This window comes from Encephalitozoon cuniculi, chromosome III (genome assembly GCF_000091225.2).
Source record: "Encephalitozoon cuniculi GB-M1 chromosome III, complete sequence".
NCBI classification, from domain to species: Eukaryota; Fungi; Microsporidia; family Unikaryonidae; genus Encephalitozoon; species Encephalitozoon cuniculi.
This window is the reverse complement of record NC_003230.1, coordinates 94,299-106,603: the sequence shown is the minus strand read 5'-3', so window position 1 is coordinate 106,603 and position 12,305 is coordinate 94,299. Positions and strand designations below refer to the sequence as shown.

At 49.8% G+C, this 12,305-nt stretch overlaps 13 protein-coding genes across 13 annotated transcripts; 9 read left to right on the top strand and 4 right to left on the bottom strand.

The window, feature by feature from the left end:
• Positions 1 to 36: 36 nt before the first annotated feature.
• On the top strand, positions 37 to 846 carry ECU03_0880 (uncharacterized protein; the record flags this gene model as incomplete). The annotated part of the gene is made up of 1 exon (NM_001040961.1): positions 37 to 846. One exon carries the CDS (start codon positions 37 to 39, stop codon positions 844 to 846), a length of 810 nt encoding a protein of 269 aa, NP_597597.1.
• Positions 847 to 857: 11 nt separating this feature from the next.
• On the bottom strand, positions 858 to 1,550 carry ECU03_0870 (uncharacterized protein; the record flags this gene model as incomplete). The annotated part of the gene is made up of 1 exon (NM_001040960.1): positions 858 to 1,550. The coding sequence occupies one exon, from the start codon at positions 1,548 to 1,550 to the stop codon at positions 858 to 860; it is 693 nt and encodes a 230-aa protein (NP_597596.1).
• Positions 1,551 to 1,591: 41 nt separating this feature from the next.
• ECU03_0860 (uncharacterized protein) lies at positions 1,592 to 1,948 on the top strand (the record flags this gene model as incomplete). The annotated part of the gene is made up of 1 exon (NM_001040959.1): positions 1,592 to 1,948. One exon carries the CDS (start codon positions 1,592 to 1,594, stop codon positions 1,946 to 1,948), a length of 357 nt encoding a protein of 118 aa, NP_597595.1.
• A 68-nt stretch (positions 1,949 to 2,016) lies between these two features.
• On the top strand, positions 2,017 to 3,612 carry ECU03_0850 (uncharacterized protein; the record flags this gene model as incomplete). The annotated part of the gene is made up of 1 exon (NM_001040958.1): positions 2,017 to 3,612. One exon carries the CDS (start codon positions 2,017 to 2,019, stop codon positions 3,610 to 3,612), a length of 1,596 nt encoding a protein of 531 aa, NP_597594.1.
• Positions 3,613 to 3,667: 55 nt separating this feature from the next.
• Positions 3,668 to 3,931, top strand: ECU03_0840 (mRNA splicing protein SMD3; the record flags this gene model as incomplete). The annotated part of the gene is made up of 1 exon (NM_001040957.1): positions 3,668 to 3,931. One exon carries the CDS (start codon positions 3,668 to 3,670, stop codon positions 3,929 to 3,931), a length of 264 nt encoding a protein of 87 aa, NP_597593.1.
• Positions 3,932 to 3,949: 18 nt separating this feature from the next.
• Positions 3,950 to 4,576, bottom strand: ECU03_0830 (uncharacterized protein; the record flags this gene model as incomplete). The annotated part of the gene is made up of 1 exon (NM_001040956.1): positions 3,950 to 4,576. One exon carries the CDS (start codon positions 4,574 to 4,576, stop codon positions 3,950 to 3,952), a length of 627 nt encoding a protein of 208 aa, NP_597592.1.
• A 141-nt stretch (positions 4,577 to 4,717) lies between these two features.
• On the bottom strand, positions 4,718 to 6,037 carry ECU03_0820i (beta-tubulin; the record flags this gene model as incomplete). The annotated part of the gene is made up of 1 exon (NM_001040955.1): positions 4,718 to 6,037. The coding sequence occupies one exon, from the start codon at positions 6,035 to 6,037 to the stop codon at positions 4,718 to 4,720; it is 1,320 nt and encodes a 439-aa protein (NP_597591.1).
• Positions 6,038 to 6,201: 164 nt separating this feature from the next.
• Positions 6,202 to 6,585, top strand: ECU03_0810 (uncharacterized protein; the record flags this gene model as incomplete). Its single annotated transcript, NM_001040954.1, has 1 exon — positions 6,202 to 6,585. One exon carries the CDS (start codon positions 6,202 to 6,204, stop codon positions 6,583 to 6,585), a length of 384 nt encoding a protein of 127 aa, NP_597590.1.
• A 43-nt stretch (positions 6,586 to 6,628) lies between these two features.
• On the top strand, positions 6,629 to 6,919 carry ECU03_0800 (uncharacterized protein; the record flags this gene model as incomplete). The annotated part of the gene is made up of 1 exon (NM_001040953.2): positions 6,629 to 6,919. The coding sequence occupies one exon, from the start codon at positions 6,629 to 6,631 to the stop codon at positions 6,917 to 6,919; it is 291 nt and encodes a 96-aa protein (NP_597589.2).
• A 40-nt stretch (positions 6,920 to 6,959) lies between these two features.
• ECU03_0790 (uncharacterized protein) lies at positions 6,960 to 7,532 on the top strand (the record flags this gene model as incomplete). The annotated part of the gene is made up of 1 exon (NM_001040952.1): positions 6,960 to 7,532. The coding sequence occupies one exon, from the start codon at positions 6,960 to 6,962 to the stop codon at positions 7,530 to 7,532; it is 573 nt and encodes a 190-aa protein (NP_597588.1).
• ECU03_0780 (uncharacterized protein) lies at positions 7,478 to 10,834 on the bottom strand (the record flags this gene model as incomplete). Its single annotated transcript, NM_001040951.2, has 1 exon — positions 7,478 to 10,834. One exon carries the CDS (start codon positions 10,832 to 10,834, stop codon positions 7,478 to 7,480), a length of 3,357 nt encoding a protein of 1,118 aa, NP_597587.2.
• A 199-nt stretch (positions 10,835 to 11,033) lies between these two features.
• ECU03_0770 (uncharacterized protein) lies at positions 11,034 to 11,717 on the top strand (the record flags this gene model as incomplete). Its single annotated transcript, NM_001040950.1, has 1 exon — positions 11,034 to 11,717. The coding sequence occupies one exon, from the start codon at positions 11,034 to 11,036 to the stop codon at positions 11,715 to 11,717; it is 684 nt and encodes a 227-aa protein (NP_597586.1).
• A 107-nt stretch (positions 11,718 to 11,824) lies between these two features.
• On the top strand, positions 11,825 to 12,298 carry ECU03_0760 (RNA-binding protein; the record flags this gene model as incomplete). The annotated part of the gene is made up of 1 exon (NM_001040949.1): positions 11,825 to 12,298. The coding sequence occupies one exon, from the start codon at positions 11,825 to 11,827 to the stop codon at positions 12,296 to 12,298; it is 474 nt and encodes a 157-aa protein (NP_597585.1).
• Between the last annotated feature and the right edge of the window lie 7 nt (positions 12,299 to 12,305).

Genomic DNA, 12,305 nt, shown 5'->3' with positions numbered 1-12,305 from the left:
AGGTAACCTCTAAATCATCCCGGCGGTAGCCCCCTAATGAAGGAGTCAGAGGTGATTGGGAAAGTCGAGGAGGTGTTCGGAATGGAAGACCCAGCAGTCCTTCCTGGGCGTGTTCGGAGTGTGATTGACGAGATTCTGGAAGGTGGGGTGTTTCCAGTTTCCCATCCGTTCTATAGAGATTTTATGAGTCTTAGCTTCGATGTTCTCTATCCGGACATACAACAGCCCACCGAGCTTCTGAAGAGATCTGGGTTTTCCAGGGACCAGCTTGAGGGGGCAGAGCTCAGGAAGTTGGTTGATATGGTGCGCCAGGTGAGCCCGGAAGATGCCGAGGGCTTGTTGAGGCCATTCGAAGACCCGAAGCCAAAGAGAAGAAAGAAGGTTTCGTGGGGAGCCAATCTCATCCAGGTCAAGGAGATAGAAAAAACAGTGATGGCTCCCGAGGCAGATTATCTGGGATCGGATCCAACAAGCACTTCAGGAAAGTCGCCGGATAGCCTTGAATGGATTGTTCCCCAGAAGCTCACCTGTGGATACGACGACGCTAGGTCTCCTGGGCTCCTGGAGCAGGAAAGGAGGGAGGCAGGGTCGATAAGGATGTACAACACAGAAGAGCACAGAAAGTTTTCTCCGGCGCGGTGTGTGGACCCCGGAGAGGACAACGAAACGGTGGTAGTTCCCGTCATGAGCTTTGTGAAGAACAAGGTGCCCCTCTTCGACTTCAAGAAGATAGTTGAGAACAGATTTAGAAACATGGCTGCGATCAATGAGATTCTAGAAGACCCCCGGGTTGTAGATGCACTTCTTGCCAAGGAGGAGCAGAGCTTGGTTGCAAAGCAGCTTTAATAGAACAGATGCTATTTGTAGTAGTAGTGGAGGAATAGGAGGATGAAAGACAGACAAAGCAACAGAATAAACAAGAATCTACGAAGAAACTGTCCCGAATTCTTTATCTTTCCTAGCGCTTCGTTGCTGCCTGAAACACACTTTCCAGCCCTTGATGTGAGGTCTATTATGCCGTCTATCCTCTCATCCTGAAGAGTCAGGTGTTGGAAGATTGTGTCCTGAAGGGCCTCGACCTCGAGAAGTCGTCTCCTCGTTAGCCGATATCCCTCAATGTTGTAGCCCTCCACCAGCCTCTTGTTTTCCTCCTCCATCATCTGAACCTTCTCGACGTTCCTGAATGTCTGTGGCCTTTCCGGCTCAAGATCGATGTTCATTCCCATCTTTGAGTCCTTGAGGCTCCTGAGCCTTCTCTCAACCCTTTGCAGCTTCGTCTCGATGATCTTCTTCACGCCTTCAAAGTGGAGCACGATGTCTGCAGGCCCCTCGACGGAAACCACATCGAGTGTCTGGCGAGCTTCGAGGGAAAGGGTGCTGAACTCTTCCTCTACCCTGAGTATCTCTCTGTACGACAGGGGCCTTTCCAGCCTCTTCTCGGTCTTTCCTATCTTCCTGTTGATGGTGTCGTAGAAGCTTTCGTGGTCTGAGGAGTGCGGAACCTGTGTTTTCTTGTCTATGTACTGCAGATACTCTGTTGTTCTGTTCATGTGTGAAGCCTGAGAGATAAGGGCTTTGGCGGAGCCCTAATATGATTCTTGGAGACTATGTCCTTGCGGTCCTCGAAACAACAGGAAACGCCTTTGTCGTTGGATGCTCGACGGCATTTGCCAGCGGCATGCTTAGGAGGAGAGACGAGCGTCCCTACTCCAGGCAGCCGCTGAGGAGTGGAGGGGAGTTAGCAAAGCATGCCATGCTTTACTCGACGCTGTACTACGGGCTGGGTGCTGCAAGGGCCTCTGGATGGGTCAGGCTGCTGGGATCGTCGTTCATTGCGTCTTTCATATGTGGCGTACGGAATGGAAGAGGCTTTGGGATCAGGAGTGGAGTCGGTGGAATGGCAAGCTCCGTTGCGCAGGAAATCGTTAACAAAATAAGGGGAGATTAGGGCCGAGATTCATTTAGGAGGCTGGAAGACCTGGAGAGTTGAATATACGGGAATCTTTTAGCCCCGAGATGGACTCCGAAGACATGGGGCTAGTTGACGATGTAGACCGTGCTTTGCAGAGAATCAGGGAGGAGGGATCGGTCGATTGCTTGAAGAGGTTTCTGCATGAGCACAGATACGATCTGGGATATGTGGAAAAGTTTTATGGGGCGTTTGTTGCCAAGGGAGATGGCTGGGGAGGTGATGTCTACGAGATGTTTGGGAACTACTTTCTCCAGAGCAGATCATATGGTAGCGTGGTTGGGGTGCTTGCACCATGGCTTGAGTCTGTGAAAGGAAGATACAGTGCTGAGGAGTGCATGAGGCTTTTTGGATACTTCAACAGGATGTATGATGGGATGTCCGAGTCCACAAGGGAGGGAGTGTGCGGGAGGCTCCTCGAGATTCTCCTGGACCTTGGGTGGGTACTGGGAGGAAACGGGGCGCTGTTTGAGTCGTATGTCGTGTGCGAAAAGGTGTGCGAGATGATAGCACTGGCGGGGAAGTTCTCGTCGAAGTCCATGGCAATACTGTACATGGAGCTTCTCTGCACCTTCTTTATTGAATCTAGTATGCTTTTTTCGTATGCCAATGCCATCAATGTTCTTGTATCTCTGGATCCCGGGTCTATCTATGGACAGTGCAGCATTGAGGATTTCCAAACGATATGCTCGTATGCGCGCATCAAGAATGAGGGAGACAGGCACAGGAAGCTGTTCTGCAAGAGCAAACTCTCTGATCTAAGCGAGGTTCTTGCCAATGTCACGAAGAGGTGCTCTGGAATGGACGTGTCTCCAGACACTCTTGTTCGAAGAAGATTTGACTTTGAGATGTGGGGTAGATATGCAGAAAGCGTCGGGAAGCGCATTTCTGTTGGAGAGAACATGGATCTGATTGCGTTTATGAAGAGGAACGACCTTGGGTTTGCTGTTGAGGGCGGAGTTGTTTGTGTGGACGGGTTTGATTACAAGACTGTTGAGAAGAAGGTGTTTGAGATTATTGATGAATACAGGGAAAAGGCAGAGGCTACCTTCAAGCCTGTTGTGGAGAGGAGAAGGATTCCTGGGGCAAGAAGCATTGCGAAGAAGGAGCAGCCTGTGCGCCCAAGAAAAGCTTCTAGGTTCCACGATAGGTTTACCATGCCCTACAAGAAGATGAAGGCGTATTCGAGATATTACATGAAGAATGCAGGAGGAATAGAGGATATCTGGTATGAAAGGAGGAATGAGGAGATGAGGAGGGTATTCGAGGAGGAGGAGGATCTGCTGAGAAGAAGAAGAGAGGAGCTCCGAGCATATGTCCCTCTTGTTGAGGAGATGGGGAAGAGCCTATCCAGGAAGATTGAGGAGTCGGCCAAGAAGATTGAAGCCCCCGCTGTTAAAGCCGCCAGATCCACACATTGGAGAAGCGAGGTTGATGACGGCAGAGCATACAGGCCTCCAAGTGTCCATCTGCCCAGAGCCCAGAGAGCCTATGTCCCCCCACCAGGTGCATTCAGACATTCGCCATCAGAAGACTCTGGAAAGCAAGATGACTCGAATCCATTTAGAAGGAACAGGACTCCGCGTAACAGCTCTTGGTACGCCGCCAGTAAAGATGGAGAGTCAGAAAAGAAAAGCGATTAGGAGATTAAAAAGCTGGGATCACCCATCCATGAATAATCAGCCTCCGTAGCCCTGCATGGCTGTGACGGTTCCTTTGAAGCTGCTACACGAGTCGCAGGGATTTATTGTCACTGTTGAAACAAGCAGCGGAGACATGTACAGAGGACGCGTCAGAGAGGTTGATGATTACATGAACCTGGTTCTGGATGATGTGGTTGTCACATCGAACAATTCGAGCCTATCGAGGAAAGAGGTTCTCATCAGGGGATCAAGCATTAGATTCTTTGTTCTGCCGCCCGCGCTGAAGTTTGCCCCATTCTTTGGGAAAGCAAGGGCTTGACTGTGGAAGAGGTGTTTATTAAATACTTTTCCCTTTGCCTATAGGGAGCTTGAACGGAGAAGGGGGTCTTGAGGACTCCTTCTCTGCTATCATGGCGACCAGTGTTCCTATGACCAAGATGACGACGACCATCACGAACACAGTGAATATCTTCCTTTTGTTGATGATTGGTATTCTTTTCTTCTGAGGGCCGAACTGGAAATTCACAGACAGGGCATCCAGTGCATTTTCCTGGTAAAATATCTTGCTCCGGAAGCAGTTGTTTTCAAGGAAGTTTGCCTGGTTCCCGACATACTCTGCCCTCAAGGGTGTGTCTGAGTCGTATCTCAGCTTGAAAAAGCTGATTTCGTGGATCTGCTCTTGGTTGATTGGGTCCTTGAAGTTCTTGATTCTTATCTTCCTGCCCTCTGTGGAAATGACCATCTCGAATATGTATTTACAGAGCTGCCGGGCATCGTAGCAGTAGTATATGTTCTTCCCATCCTCGGAGCTGCTCTTGCACTGAACCCTCGCAAGATAGTAGTCCTGGGTCCTTGAGTGCGCCTCTTTTATCATGTCTGCAAACTGCTTCTGTGTGAACGGCTCAACCTTAACAGCCTCGAGAACACAACGGGATCCATTTGCCTTCTCCAGCAGATATGCCATCACTGTGTTTCGTCTGGCCAGGACAATAAATCCGGGCGTCCAAAACTTGTTTCAACTTGCTAGACCTATCAGCATGGACTCGATAACAGGCCAACAAGACTAAACCAGAGAACCAGGCCAGAAAGCATACGATTAAATCCTTTAATTAACTAGAAACTCCTCAGCATCCTCGATCGTTGCATCCTGGTACTGCTGGTACTCGGAAAGCAGGTCGTTCATGTTCGACTCGGCCTCGGAGAACTCCATCTCGTCCATCCCTTCTCCAGTGTACCAGTGCAGGAAGGCCTTTCTCCTGAACATCACCGTAAACTGGTCAGAAATCCTTTTGAAGAGCTCCTGGATCGATGTCGTATTTCCGACAAACGTTGCAGACATCTCAAGACCCGTCGGTGCAATGTCACAGACCGCAGTCTTCACGTTGCTTGGGATCCACTCCACAAACAGAGAGCTGTTCTTCGACTGCACCATAGACATCTGCTCATCTACATCCTTCATCGAAATCTTTCCGCGGAACATCGCTGCAACAGTAAGGTATCTTCCCTTCCGAGGATCGCATGCAGTCATCATGTTCTTCGAGTCAAACATCTGCTGTGTAAGCTCAGAGACAGAGTAGGTCTTAAACTTCTGTGTGCCTATTGCAATCAAGGGCGCAAATCCGGCTACAAAGAAGTGGAGCCGAGGAAACGGAATCATGTTGACTGCAAGCTTCCTGAGGTCTGCATTCAGCTGCCCAGGGAACCTCAGGCACGTCGTGACACCACTCATCACAAGGGAGACAAGGTGGTTCAGGTCTCCATATCCGGGGTTGTTCAGCTTCAGAGTTCGAAAGCAGATATCGTACAGCGCCTCGTTGTCAATGCAGAACGTCTCATCCGCATTCTCAACCAGCTGGTGGATCGAAAGCGTTGCATTGTAGGGCTCCACAACCGTGTCGCTCACCTTTGGCGATGGCACAACAGAAAATGTACATATCATCCTGTCTGGAAAGTCTTCCCTTATCTTCGACAGCAGAAGGGTCCCCATCCCTGCTCCCGTTCCTCCTCCAAGCGAATGTGTAATCTGAAACCCCTGTAGACAGTCGCTCGATTCCGCCTCCTTCCGGACCACGTCCATGACAGAGTCAATGAGCTCCGCCCCCTCGGTGTAGTGCCCCTTTGCCCAGTTGTTTCCTGCACCGCTCTGTCCAAACACGAAGTTGTCCGGCCTGAACAGCTCTCCAAACGGCCCCTGCCGAACAGCATCCATGGTCCCAGGCTCAAGGTCAATCAGGACCGCACGAGGAACATACTTCTTCGAAGATGCCTCGTTGTAATAGACATTGATCCTCTCGAGCTGGTTGTCCGACGTCCCAACATACCTACCTGTCTGATCAATCCCGTGCTCCCCGCTGATCGTCTCCCAAAACTTGCATCCCACCTGGTTTCCACACTGTCCCGTCTGCAAGTGTATGATTTCTCTCATTTGAAGGGCAAATTTTTCCTTCGAATAAAACCTGGGCCTGACGCTCACCAGACAACACAATGCCATTCCTGCTTCCCTCTGGACGTTTGTGGCTCCTCTTCCCAGCCGCCTCCGTCCAGGCAAGAAGGTGCCTCTTGAGAAACTAAACAGAGCTTTACCAACCCATGGGAGAGCTCCTGGTCATAATCTCCGAGAAGAACGACATTGTTTACCAGAGAATGTATGACAAGACAAGCGACGGGGAGTACTGCAGACTCATCATCCTTATCTACGCATCAATCGACGTGCTGGTCTGGAAGATGGCATCTGTAAACACAAGTTACTTCGACTGCTTGGAGAGTCACGGAGACCTGAGAATCAGTGCATACATAATGCCCTCTGGATACAAGTCTCTGTTCATCCACTCCAGAAAGAATGCCCGCTCCTTTCTGGAGGGAGTCCATCGTGTGTTTGCAACGTCCCTCATATCATCTTCGCTGGAGGATGAGATTTTGGATGACCAGGGTCTGAATGATGGAGTGGATGAGGCCCACAAAGTCTGTCTCTAGCTCCCTGCGGAGACAGAAAACCCCAATTCCCGAGGCCCACGAAATGAAGTTCAGATTCAACGGGGCCAGCAATGTGGAGCTGAACAACAGGGAGATAGAGCTGACCAGGGAGGAGGTCGAGGGCTCGTCGATAGCCACTGTGGGCGATGCCCTGAGATATCTATTTGGTAAATATGCAGAGACCAGAGATAGTTTCTTCGACCATCACGGAGAGCTTGTGCACGGAACCATCTGCATTATAAACAAGATGGACTGGGAGATACTGGAAAAGGAAAGGAGCCCGGTGAAGCACGGAGACCACATCGTCCTCATCTCGACAATCCACGGAGGCTAGCCCGTCATTAAATTTTTTGGTCCACCCGACCCTTGGCATCATGATCTTCCGTTGCTGCTTTGAGGGCTGTGGAAAGTCGTTCCCCAGGAGGGCAAAGCTCAGCGACCATCTGAATACACATACAAGGAGCAGGCCGTACAAATGCGATATGTGTGAGAAGTCCTACATGAAGAATGGGCACCTCTCTGTGCACAAGAAGAAACACTTTCCTCCAGAGCTTGCATGCGAAAGATGTGGGTATATGTGCCACACAAGAGATAGATTGCACAAGCACCAAAAGGCGTGCCTAGAATACAAGTGCGGCATTTGCGGGAAGAGATACAGAAAAAGGTCCTGGTTCGATGTCCATGTGGAAAGTCATCATGTCAAGGTCTTTAATGCACCCAGGAGCAAGCATGTGTGCGAATACTGCAAATTCGAGTTCAACAAGAAGAGCAATCTCTCGACGCATGTGAGATCCGTCCATCTTCTGATGAAGCCGTTTAAATGCCCATGCGGCAAGGAGTATGCCCATAATGCATCTCTGGACAGGCATAGGAAGAAGTGTGCCTCCTGGAGCTATCCAGGGCTGGACGTCGCCAAGCCGCCTGCCGCCTCAAATTCGCTTTTGTAGAATTCACTAATAAAGCTCCATTCGTCCCTGTCGTTCCTAATCCCATCCAAGATCCCTCTGTAGTACGATCTGTCCTTCATGTACAGGGGATAGATCCTCACCATCAGCCTGTCCAGTCCCCTGTTCTTTTTCCACTTCTCAACAATCTCTGTGTTGACTCCGCTCTTCCTCAATATTTGAAGCAGTCCCTTCAACACAGCATAGTTCTCCTCGTTGCCTATGCACACACACAGTTTGAGGAACCCACGGGTGCTGAGGATGTGCGGGGTGCTGTATATCTTTTCCACCAGAAACATCTTCGGAGCAAACCTAGCATTCTCAAGAGCTAGAATACTCTCAAGAGCCATCTCCTCCGTGTATTCAACATTCCTCAGGACCCTGATTGCATTTTCAAGCACGCTGTCGCATTGGGACTGTCCTAGTAGCCTTACGAGCTCCATAGCCACATCTCCAGACAGCTTGTATCCCCTATCTAGTATCCTCGGTAGAAGCTCCAGATAGCTTTCCGGGTCAATGAAGAACATGTCGTAAATCCTGTCAACGTCGTCCTTCTCCAGGACATCGATGTTTATAGCCTTAAGGCACATCTTTCCAAGGCTGTCTAGCCTTCCTCTCCTGTATAATATCTCCATGAGTCTTTTGTTGGTGGAGGATGTAATGTCCTTCTTTACGACTGTTTTCAGTGCTGCCTCAACAACCCTGTCGCTTCTAGAGTCAAGGAAGCTCTCCACGTCCACCTCCGCTCTAAGGGCATACAAGCCCTCAAGGCCAAGGTATTGCATACTCTCGTCGTCCGAAGACAAAAGCGATGCCACAAGCTTGTTGATTCTTTCCACTTGACCTCCGCAGTTCCAGACCTCAGCAGCATCGATCCTTGTTTCCCGCCCTCTCTTTCTCCTGATCACTGGCTGGTCCACCCTGGCCTTGATCACAGTGCATTTGTCCTCTGCATTTTCCATCATGCTTTTCCTGACTGCACGGATCCTGTCACACACCGCCTTGCAGATAACGCCAAAGGTGCAGTCTTTGAAGTCCCGAAGCAAGGTGCCTATCTCCTCCACCCTAGCTTTCATAAACACAAAGTACAGGACAGAGTCAGAGCCCTCTTCGGAAATGTATCTCTTCAGAGTCTTGACGGTTGTTGGAGACATTCCTACCTCTATTCTGCAGTACGAGAGGAAGAACACAAAAAACTCAACAAAACTAGCAAGATCCTTTCCAAATCTGTTTACCCCCTGCAGAATGGACAGAATCTTGTCAACCATTTCTTCATCCCTCGCCAGTACCGACGTAACCTTGCCTGCCCTGTCAAGCCCACTTCCCTTGCAAATCCTTCTGTTTACTTCGTTGCATATAAACCCTACTCTCTCCCTGAAGAGGGTGTAGTCAATCCTATCGATTGGATAACAGTCATCATAAACATTTTCCTCCTGCGCCTCATCTTCCATCCTGGCCTTCTTTTCCGTACCCCACCGCTCACCTGCATTTCCATTGGCGCCATCCAGTCTTCTCTTCCACCCGTCTAACTTGCTGCACTTTTTTTGCTTCTCTCCGTCGCCTTCGCCCCGATCGCAGGGGAGAGACCTATTGTCTTGTCTGCTGAAATCGCTTGTTTCGGAAGCATGTCTTCTGGTCTTGTAGATTGTCTCCTCCGGAGTCTCCCTGTTTCCCGTCCTCTCACCAACAGGGGATGGCACATCAATACTGCGCCTTGGGAAAGCAGCAATCTTGTCTTCCCGCCCAGCCAAGGCTGCCGGATGGTCATGAAGATATTTGATCTTGTATTCAGTCGTCATCTCCTCAAACCACAGATCGATGTCAACTTCCATGTTGAAGTATCTGTTTCTTTTTATGAGATATCGGGTAAAGAGTTCCTTGTACCCGCTGGACACAATCCTCTTTGCAATCAGGTCTCTCTTTCGGCTGGTCGGAATCACTATTTCGTTAAACTGGTGCACCAGTCCCAAAAACTCATTGGAGTATCGCCTAAGCGCCTCCACAAAGTAATAGGCCGGGAGCTCCACAAGTTGCCCAAAGGTAGGCTTTTCCGGACTATCAAGAAAGCATGTGAAGCCTAACTTCCTTCTGACTTCCCCGATAAAGTCCCTTTCGTCCAGACATATCTCCTTCAGATATTCCTCAACCTCCTTCTTCCCAGCTCTCTTTCCTCCGGCAAACCTAAACTCACCCTCCCCAACAACAGAACCTGCAAGGCTCTCTGCACACGGGCCAATCTCCCGGATCTCCCCAGTATCCCTGTCAACATCAACTACAATCCTTCTCTCTCCCTCCTCCCTGGCAATCAAAAACTCCCTCTCAGGAGACGCCTTCAGAAGCCCCAGAAAATCCCCAAGCCTTGTCTTGGGCCTATGGTAAACAATAAGGAGCAGCACATCGGCAATCCTCGAATGCTCCATGAAGTCTTTGGCTCTCCTCTCGATAACCTGCGCCATGACCTTGAACAGCTTCCTGCATTCGCATCCTAGCACTCCAATCTCAACAACCTCCTCCGTCTTAATCGAGTCAAGATATCTCACAATGCTTTCTTCAGAAAGCTTCGCAAGAACGCGGTCGCTCAAAAACACATGTGCATCAACATGGCCAACAGCATCTATCAGGGCACCCAAGGCCCCGTCTCCAACCAAATCGTTGCTGATCAGGTATTCGAGGATCTTCTTTTTCAGTGGACTCCTGGAAATGGCTTCAGTAACCCTTCTGTTCGAGCAATCAACAACCAGAAGAACTTCCAAACACCTTCCAACCACCCTTTCAAAGGACGCCTCGAAAGAATCAAGCAGCAGATTGTTCACCCATGTGTATCCAAAAAACACAGACGGCAGAAAGCTAACGACTTCATCCAGAAACGACCCGTCAAGCTCATGCTTCCGTGCATACTCCCCAACAACTAGCGCCAGACACTCGTCATCACATGTTTCTTTCACAAATTCAAAATCGAGAAAGTGCGACAGCCTCCTTATGCACTGGAAGATGGCGTCTCTCTCGTGCCCCTCCTCCTCCATGTATCTCCCTTTCAGTACCAGAACCGCCTTCTTCTTGCAGAGCTCCTCCTCATACTCGTATATCTTGGTAAAGTACTTCAGACTGCTCGGACTGCACCCGCGAATGCACTCTAGGACCTCTTCTTCGCCAAGGGCATTCCTAGAATACTTGGAAAACATCTGCTCGAGCTTTTCATCCTTGGCCAGAGACACTACAGACCCGAAATACTCTGAGTATGCCTTGTATTCCTTCTCAAACCTCACCGTGCATAGCTCGCTCAAGCGCTTCAAGCCAATGGGCATTGTGGGGGATCCCAATTTTCCTCGGAAATCAAGAGCCCCACCCTGCCATCGGCACGGTCCCCGCACACCTCCCCAGCCTGCTTGCAACCCGCTGCCAGGGAACACAAAATCTGCATTTCTATTCATTGCCTCTCCCCTTTTCTGCCAAGCCATCTGATTGATTACAAAAGAAATATAAACAACCCCGCTAGAGCAGGGAATGACGATGGTTACTCTTCGCTCGAGAAATGGCGAGTACACATACACAAAGGAGTTCGAGTCGGATAACACGATACTTCATGTCAAGCAGTACTTAAAAAGCCAGATTGAGGGCTACTGCCCAGGGCCTGTAGAAAAGGGCATAAGGATCATTCTTAATGGAAAGGCCGTGAGCGATGCCGTTCAGCTCCATACGCTAGGTAGAGAGAGTCTCCAGCTGGTATACGACGTCTCTGGCCAGAAGATGGGGCAAGAGGGCCGTGACCAGGATAGATGCCTCAGAGAAGAAGTGGAGACCAATGAGATATCAGTCAGAATTGCTGTGTCTGTCAAGGAAACGGGGGCGAAGATAATGGTCGACCCAGAGGATCTTGTGATGTTCAATGGACAGGTCTATCTTGTCAGCGAAAGAAGGAAGATACTGACTCTGAAGAGCATCACAGACCTTCTGGAAAGCGTCAGGATTTCCAAGGAAGACCTTGTCAAGTTCATGATCTTCTTTCTGCTCTTGTACACGGGAAACGGAGGCATTGTCTTTGTGCTGGGATGTGTGTTTGTCCTGGAGGCTCTCAGCAGCAGGCTGTCTCTCACACATCGGAACTACTTCAAGGACATGGACCATCTCTGTAGGTCGCTTTACATGTTTTTTGCCAGCCTGCTCCTCATAGACCACGGAAGATTCTAGCTCCAAGGGCAGTTAGGGTGGCTGTAAGCTACTTGTACAATTATAAATCTATTTGTTTTTAGACTCTCCCTGCATCCGGGAACAAATCCCCAGAAGTTTCCGAGCCCATGGTAACTCTGGAAAGGTACTTCGGAGGGGAGCCTAGAGGATATTTTTATAGAGAGAAGACGTTTGTGGGGACTGACGAAGAGTACTTGGAGGCAAAGAGGAGCTCGTCGACTGTCTTTGTGTCCAACATCTCCACGAGTGTGCGGGAGGAGCGGATATGGGAGCTGTTTTTGCTGTGCGGACCCGTAAGAAGGGTTGTGATGGGGCTGAACAGAAACACACTGAGGTTCTGTGGGTTCTGCTTTGTCGAGTTCTATTCAACAGACTCTGCAAATGTGGCCGTCCGGTATCTGAACGGATTTCGGTTAGAACAGAGCCCACTTGCGATTGACAAGGACTACGGGTTTGTAGACGGGAGACAGTATGGAAGAGGCGTGTTTGGAGGCCGTGTCAAGACAGACAGGATGTATCTTGAGGACAGACACCAGAGAGACAACAACAAAAGGAGAAAGCACGGCAGACACCTGCGATAGTTTTTAA